The 8,830-nt window shown below is 45.4% G+C and overlaps 1 protein-coding gene across 2 annotated transcripts in view; it reads right to left on the reverse strand.

Annotated features, from left to right (window-relative positions):
• LOC129833739 (ubiquitin carboxyl-terminal hydrolase 22-like) overlaps nt 1-5,661 on the reverse strand; it is a 62,277-nt gene extending 56,616 nt beyond the window's left edge. The window contains exons 1-2 of one of the 2 annotated variants that reach the window (XM_055898529.1): nt 5,201-5,661; nt 3,926-3,958 (exon numbers count right to left, since the gene is read on the reverse strand). In XM_055898529.1, coding sequence (XP_055754504.1) covers nt 3,926-3,958; nt 5,201-5,320 — 153 coding nt within the window. In that variant the 5' untranslated portion in view covers nt 5,321-5,661. The remainder of the gene's footprint in view (nt 1-3,925; nt 3,959-5,200) is intronic. The other variant, XM_055898530.1, reaches the window with a different exon arrangement.
• Between the last annotated feature and the right edge of the window lie 3,169 nt (nt 5,662-8,830).

Below are 8,830 nucleotides of genomic sequence, written 5' to 3' on the forward strand. Positions count from 1 at the left end.
TCACCCTTTAACAGCAGTGATGGAGAAGGACTGCTGGATCCATACAGTGGTGGTCACCCTTTAACAGCAGTGATGGAGAAGGACTGCTGGATCCATACAGTGGTGGTCACCCTTTAACAGCAGTGATGGAGAAGGACTGCTGGATCCATACAGTGGTGGTCACCCTTTAACAGCAGTGATGGAGAAGGACTGCTGGATCCATACAGTGGTGGTCACCCTTTAACAGCAGTGATGGAGAAGGACTGCTGGATCCATACAGTGGTGGTCACCCTTTAACAGCAGTGATGGAGAAGGAAAAATAGCGCTTCTGGATCCCACAAGGAGCAGCGTTACATTACCTTGATGCTCTTGGATGGAGAGCTTCCATTGAGAAACAGATGACAGCCATTGACTAGGCCTGGTGACTAGGCCTGCACCCATTCCCTCCAACTCTAGCTATCCCAAACAGACAGCCATCTTGGATGAGAGAGAGCCCATAGAACTGGGGAGGTAGAAATTAAATAAATTATGAAGATAGATGAGATGTGACTGTGGAGGTGCTTTAAAAATAAAATATGGTGAGAACTAAGGCAGGAGGTGTTTAAGAGTACTCTCACTGGAGGTTAATATTCGTTAACGTAGCTTTAATTTTCAGTTGCACAGACTGAGGGTCGTCTCCTGACTGATACTGTAGTGTAGCCTACTGCATCTTCAACTTCTGCACAGATAGACGGAGAGCAATGGATGTTTGTGTAGGTACTGAGATGGTTTACAATTGTGTGATTCCTCATCTGCTGATGTGAGTTTCAAGGCAGGAGGTATCTATTCACAATACCAAGGCCAGGGACACAATGTCAGTGACCTTTTCTCTGTTATAACAGCCACCCTATTATTCATTAGACTGAGTGGCAGTGGTATGTTACCTACACATTAAAGACACACTGTATGAGGGACATTATAGGAGTCTCTTTGTCCTACAACCTGGTCAGGAAATATCCTCCCTGTATACTGGAGGCAACATTACTGCTGACAGACCTGGACGCAGACCAAAGAGATTGGGGCTGGGCTAGGAGTGAAAGAAAGAGACTTGAGGGAACCACAACAAAGTACAAAGAAGAAGGAACATAACTGGGCAACTATCCAGGCCGAAAAAGCTGGAAAATATGACGTATACCTAGCCATATGGTAAAAGGAAGTTCCTGTGAATTACTTCATTAAATATAACTTTGCCTTGAAGATATTCAGCCTTTATAGACAGAGGTAAGAGTAAAAAACGTGGTGGATTTGACCTTAAACCCAGCGCCCACATTCAGGTTCCAGCTCTGCAGCTGAGGGACCTTTAAACCCTCAGGTCACCGACACATTTGCCTACCTTTGTTGCGTTGTCCTGTTTGCACAACAGGCGGCTACATAGTTCGACAAATCATGATGATGAAACAGTCACTAGTGTTTGGTTGGGGCAAAGCACTGCTGACAAATGGGGAACAGTGCAGCTTTAAAAATGTACTCGACAAACCTGGGTTCAAATACTATTTGATAGAAATCATTTCAAAAGACTATCTGTGCTTGATTGAGCTTGCCTGGCTTAATGTACCAATAGAATTGTCCCAACAAGTTAAACCCAGTCTATTTGGCACTCTAGGCAGGCTAGCGCAAACACTCAAAGTATTTGAAAGATTTCAAATAGTATTTGAACCCATGACTGCAGAGAAAGGTGACTTCATTCCGATAATGAATGTGAATTCCTGTAACTGTCTGCACACAAAAACACAATAACTGAGTTGACCTGATTGATGCTCTGGGCAAACTCAGTAGCGACTGGGAGTGAGTGCCAAAAGCTAATAGCCTCTTTCATACCCACAGAGAAGCCAGCAGACCCTCACTGGGGCTCAATAATAAGGACATCGAGACAACATAAAAATGTCCACAACTACCTATCAGGGTCGAGGGGAAGACGGCTCATAATAATGGCAGGAACAGAGCCAATGGAATGGCATCAAACACGTCAAAAACTATGTGTTTGAAGTATTAGATACCATTCCACCTATTCTGCTCCAGTCATTACCATGAGCCCGTCCTCCCCAATTAAGGTGCCACCAACCTCCTGTGGTGTTCAATAGGCACAAAACGGAGTGAAACAAAGAAGTACTATCAGAACTTGTCCAATAAGAAAATATTTTTTTCATTTTCCGTTACAAAACATTTTGCTTTGGTGTGCCCTAGTGAACAGGACCCTGGTAAAGAAATAAGCCCACTGCTAAACGTCCATTGTCTCCATTCAAACATCTAACGAAGCGGATTACCTGCCTTGAATAGAGAGAGCTTCGACTTAGCATAGCCCATGGGGTTGGAACACACAGAGATTCAAATATGCTGCATCTGGGACCAAGTGGGGCCCTAAACACCCAGCCGGCCCAGGCGCAGCGTTCCCATTTCAACATGCTCCTCCTGGGGCTTCAGGGAGCTAGCTGCAGAGTTGTGGTTACTGGTGGTTACCTCTGGGAGTGTCGATCATAGCTGTGAGCAGTGTGCACACAGTGAGGCTTCAGAGGATGCGCTCAGTTAATTAATTTGAAAAGAGAGGGCTCTGAGACTGAGGGGCGAAAAGCAAAGTTAATCATGATGATGTACTACTATACAGGAAAGGACCGAGAGAGGGAGGGAGAGCCTGGACAAGAGAGGGAGGGAGAGCCTGGACAAGAGAGGGAGGGAGAGCCTGGACAAGAGAGGGAGGGAGAGCCTGGACAAGAGAGGGAGGGAGAGCCTGGACAAGAGAGGGAGAGAGAGCCTGGACAAGAGAGGGAGAGAGAGCCTGGACAAGAGAGGGAGAGAGAGCCTGGACAAGAGAGGGAGGGAGAGCCTGGACAAGAGAGGGAGGGAAAGAGAGAGCCTGGACAAGAGAGGGAGAGAGAGCCTGGACAAGAGAGGGAGGGAGAGCCTGGACAAGAGAGGGAGGGAAAGAGAGAGCCTGGACAAGAGAGGGAGGGAGAGCCTGGACAAGAGAGGGAGGGAGAGCCTGGACAAGAGAGGGAGGGAGAGCCTGGACAAGAGAGGGAGGGAGAGCCTGGACAAGAGAGGGAGGGAGAGCCTGGACAAGAGAGGGAGGGAAAGAGAGAGCCTGGACAGGAGAGGGAGGGAGAGCCTGGACAAGAGAGGGAGGGAGAGCCTGGACAAGAGAGGGAGGGAGAGCCTGGACAGGAGAGGGAGGGAGAGCCTGGACAAGAGAGGGAGGGAGAGCCTGGACAAGAGAGGGAGGGAGAGCCTGGACAAGAGAGGGAGGGAGAGCCTGGACAAGAGAGGGAGGGAGAGCCTGGACAAGAGAGGGAGGGAGAGCCTGGACAAGAGAGGGAGGGAAAGAGAGAGCCTGGACAGGAGGGAGGGAGAGCCTGGACGGAGTGTGTTAACAACCATCAAGTTCTAGTGAACTGCTGTAGCGCTGTACAAACAAAGGGTCATCGACCCTCTAGCGACAGCTGTTTGTTCTAGAGACAGACCCGTGTCTGTCATCGTACAGTACTCATCGGGTCTCACCAAATATAGTAGTTGAGCTAAAGCTTTAGCAGTTAGAAACACATCAAGTGTTGCAGGACAATGCGCTAGGATATCAACCATCCAGATAGATGATAGAATTCCATCAGAGGAGGCTGGTGGGGGAGCTTTAGAAGGACGGGCTCATTGTGTTTGCTGGAATGGAATCAATGGAACGGAGTCAAACATGTTACCATCCATTACAATCAGCCCATCCTATAGCTCTTCCCACCAGCCTCCACTGCTATCCATCTGCAGCAGGGTTTTCCTAACTCAGTCCTGGGTAATGAATGGCCATAGCGCTAGTATGAAGGACATATGTGGGAAAGTAAAAAGAAGAGAAAGCAAGCCAGCATTTGGTTTACTGTACACACTACTAATGTTAGTGCAAGGAGGAAGGAGAAGTTTGTCGACTCACCAATGCTGTCCATCTCACATCATTCTGAAGCACCTAGTTCAACAACAACGAAATAAAACATGTAAGGTGTGCTGTGACTGCCAGTGGAAAACAAACACATAGGTTGTAGTCAAAAGCAATCGAACCATTCATTCAGTACAGGACACTAACAACATGAAAGCTTTGAGGGACAAACAGGACCGAAAAGCAAAAACAAAAGGTTGACAATTTACACTAACTAGCCTAATATTTGCTACAATTGTGGGGGGAAAGGTATTGCTATCAGTAGCCTACATGGTCGGGATATTTTGAGACACAATGACTTAATTGAAATGCCAAGAACCTAATTTATAGTTATATGGCAAGTCATTTGGGGGGGGGGGTGAGCGCAGATGGTCGAACGAAAAGGTTTAGTGTGTGGGGCTTGCGCCTTGCTGGCCTGAATGAGGGGTGGGAGGGAGCATGCTTCACTGAACAATGCACAAGTGGGATGTTGCTAGTGACAATAGGTGGATCTGGTCAAAACAGCCAACCACATTCACATAAATAAATGATGTAACGTAAGGACAGTCACGTTGGCATGCAAAAATATTGCATCATTTTAAGAACGGGGTTCAATAGCTAGTTACAGTAAAAGCTCAGTTGATACCCTACAATAAATGTTATTTGCTGATGAGCTATATTCTTGGTAACGTTAGCTAGCCAACCAGCAACACCAGGCTAGATGTCAACTAGCGCTCTAACTAGCTACATAACTGAACGACCACAACCTACGCTAGCTATATACTAGTTATCTAAACACGATTCGTTTTGCTCAGGAGAGTGAATTTCTCGCGTAATCATTGTTGGCGTTTATTTTCCTGCAGTAACACACCGTATCAAGCTAACTAATTTAACTGGCAGTGATGATCAAGTCTAGACTGGTGTTCGCTAGGTATTGTAGGATAACGTTAGTTCTGTTGTGTCAATTAGCCAGCTAGACATGATCTAATGACTGATTGTTGCAATGTAGTTCCTATGATGAGATTGATGTGCCTTGAATATTCCCAGGTAGCATGATGATCGGGTAACTTTATGCCCTGCGTTTCCACACAGTCACAATGAACGAGCTGTGGTGTGCTAGCTAGCGCAATGTGTCTGCATTAAACCACCAGACTCAAACAGTGTAACGTTACGTGGGTTTACATTTGTGTGCTTGAAACTGTGTGGGGCGTTTTATGCATAACGTTAGCCTTGTCTGTGCGTAGTTATATTCCGTTTTTGCTTCAGTTTCTGGCAATGGCATTCCTGTTTTACCTTTCGTCTCCTGGTTTCAGCACTCCCGCTCCAAACAAAGCATTGATATATGACTCGTAGGTTTTGCCTCCAATTGTCCACCTTATAAGCGTTCACATGTGAGCACCCGGCTGGACTCATGACTGAAACAACATTCAGTTTTGTATTTTAAATGATGAGACGTGTCCTAGAATCGAGAATAAGCTAACGAGCTAGCGCGTGCTTGCTGTCCAGTATAGAAGCTAGCTGTGGTTTCCGTTTGGAAATGGGACAGCCGCGACAATACCCAAAATCAGATTCGGCATCTGACAAATACGTCCTTTGTTGACATTTTTGTACAGTTATCCGTCTTCGTGAATCTGTTTACGTCTCAGACTGACAGTTGCCTTTATCCTCATGTCAAGCACTTCCACTCACGATTTATTTTTCTAATGGTATGTTGTGCGTCGAGCCCGCCCAAAGCGAAACATGATTAGAGGATACAAAGAGAGGTGACTTCATATGTTGGCTGAAGAGTGCGCTGGTGCGTTGTTTCCCGTTGAAGTCACGCCCCTTTGCAGTAAAGATAGGATTCTGATTGGTGAAGAAATATGCCCTTTCATAAAGTAGGCGGACTCACTGGTCTAAAATAACCAATAGGCTGATATTAAATCAAACCTGGGTCTCTCACTGGTTTTGTCAAATGTCAGAAAATTGTTTTATTTAATTGACAATACAAAGTACTGCCCTTTCAACTGGACTACAGCGGTCGCCCGCCTGCCTCTGTACTAGTTAGAGGCCCTCATACGATGAAAATGGATATAAATTCATTTTTATTATGTGCTGAATCACATGGCCAGACAATAATGCACATATTCTGCACCAGTTGTATTATTTTGTGTGCAAGTCTATGTCAGAATCTGTGAACAGAGGCTATCACTTACTGCATTATCTAAAAGATGCTGACACCTACTGGTTAAAAATGATATTGCGCATTGACATCTGTGTCACTTTCTGGTTGTGTCAGAGTTGTAATTTAATTGACAGCACGAAGTACCGCCCTCACCTGTCTGCCTGTGCTGTCGTGGTGCGATGCCCTCCCCTCATTCAATGAAAATTAATTAAAGAAAGAGAATTTGCTGATACACTAAAGGAAGCCTACACTGTTAAAATACAACAATTCAAAACACCAACATTATTTAATGAGACCATGAAAAGTAGTACACCCAAGAGTAACAAGCACGTACTTGAAACTCACTCCAAAGTTACAAGGAAAGTTGCGGATGGAGCCATCAAAAAGCTGCGTTCAGGGTGTCGTGAGACGGCGGTCACGTGTGTTGCGAAGCAGAGGGTCACTTGTTCAAGACGGTTGAGGAAGGTAAGCAGCGCACTGTTCACTGGTGTTCGAACGAAAACCCATTGTACGTGTTATGATACACATAATGGAAACACCCAAAGTGGTTCTTCAATCTGAATATTGGCCTTAATAGAGGGACGTCTAAACACTTTTGGGGGAATAAAAATGATTTCTGTTTTGGTGGGGTGGAGATAACAAAGACAGTTTCAAACCTCTCTGCCAGTAACAGCCAGTTTTCAGGTTACATATCCCTCCCATTAGGCTCGTCCAATTAGACCCCTCACTCAGACCATTCACAGACAGTCTTGCTTGAGAAATTGCTGTTTGCTGGGAAGCTATTTTTGTTTATTTTTTACAATTTTATTTGAAAACAATGGTAAGGTACGTAATAGTTCTCCAGAAATGATTTGATATTGAGATTTTTTTTAAACCCAGCTGTACACGAAAAAGCATGCACTCACTACTGTAAGTCACTCAGCATAAGCACGTCTGCTAACTGACTAACATTTAAAAATGAAAAGCCTTATAAAGAACATACTGGGAATGTAATACTTTTCCTAAGGCAGGCTTAGACAACGCCTCTAATTAAAGACTACTATAGTTGCCAGGCTCATTGTGAGATTATGAATGATGTTACAATCATTATGTTTAGGGCAATATAAACTATATGTTTGAAGTGGACTGTCCTGTAGGTTTTAACTCCAACCCTGTTCCTGGAGAGCTACCGTCCTGTAGGTTTTAACTTTGACCCTGTTCCTGGAGAGCTACCGTCCTGTAGGTTTTAACTCCAACCCTGTTCCTGGAGAGCTACCCTCCTGTAGGTTTTAACTCCAACCCTGTTCCTGGAGAGCTACCGTCCTGTAGGTTTTAACTCCATCCCTGTTCCTGGAGAGCTACCGTCCTGTAGGTTTTAACTCCAACCCTGTTCCTGGAGAGCTACTGTCCTGTAGGTTTTAACTCCAACCCTGTTCCTGGAGAGCTACTGTCCTGTAGGTTTTAACTCCAACCCTGTTCCTGGAGAGCTACTGTCCTGTAGGTTTTAACTCCAACCCTGTTCCTGGAGAGCTACCGTCCTGTAGGTTTTAACTCCATCCCTGTTCCTGGAGAGCTACCGTCCTGTAGGTTTTAACTCCAACCCTGTTCCTGGAGAGCTACTGTCCTGTAGGTTTTAACTCCAACCCTGTTCCTGGAGAGCTACTGTCCTGTAGGTTTTAACTCCAACCCTGTTCCTGGAGAGCTACTGTCCTGTAGGTTTTAACTCCAACCCTGTTCCTGGAGAGCTACCGTCCTGTAGGTTTTAACTCCATCCCTGTTCCTGGAGAGCTACCGTCCTGTAGGTTTTAACTCCAACCCTGTTCCTGGAGAGCTACTGTCCTGTAGGTTTTAACTCCAACCCTGTTCCTGGAGAGCTACTGTCCTGTAGGTTTTAACTCCAACCCTGTTCCTGGAGAGCTACTGTCCTGTAGGTTTTAACTCCAACCCTGTTCCTGGAGAGCTACCGTCCTGTAGGTTTTAACTTTGACCCTGTTCCTGGAGAGCTACCGTCTTGTAGGTTTTAACTTTGACCCTGTTCCTGGAGAGCTACCGTCCTGTAGGTTTTAATTCCAACCCTGTTCCTGGAGAGCTACCCTCCTGTAGGTTTTAATTCCAACCCTGTTCCTGGAGAGCTACCGTCCTGTAGGTTTTAATTCCAACCCTGTTCCTGGAGAGCTACCCTCCTGTAGGTTTTAACTCCAACCCTGTTCCTGGAGAGCTACACTCCTGTAGGTTTTAACTCCAACCCTGTTCTTGGAGAGCTACCCTCCTGTAGGTTTTCACTCAAACCCTTATCTACCGCACATGATTCTAATTATTAGCTGGTTGATGAGATGAATCAGGTTAGTTACAACTGGGGCTGGAAGGAAAACCTACAGAAGGGTAGCTCTCCAGGAACAGGGTTGGAATTCCATCAATAGTCCATTTCTTTTTAATTAAACTGCTTTTCTCGTCGGCATGCAAGACTAAATAGTGCTAAGGCAGCCCATCGGATTTCACAACACTCCTGACAGCTACTCACCCCAATGCTAGGCGTCACATTTTCATGGAATCCAATGGGCTTCTTTGTGCTATAGCTAGCCTAGCAAGTTGAGGTAAAAGGCAGTTTATTTAAAAATGAGCAGTATTTCAATGTTCTCGATTTCTCATATTGGATAATGGTATAATAAAGAGTAGAGACACCTTCCATCCCTTGATTGAGGTATGTTTTCTAGCTGTATCTCTCAGTAGTCACTGAGGCACAGCATTCTTTTCTATTTGAAGGAGAAGGTATTGAACCT

The sequence above is a fragment of the Salvelinus fontinalis genome, chromosome 34 (genome assembly GCF_029448725.1).
Source record: "Salvelinus fontinalis isolate EN_2023a chromosome 34, ASM2944872v1, whole genome shotgun sequence".
In the NCBI taxonomy this organism is placed as follows: Eukaryota; Metazoa; Chordata; class Actinopteri; order Salmoniformes; family Salmonidae; genus Salvelinus; species Salvelinus fontinalis.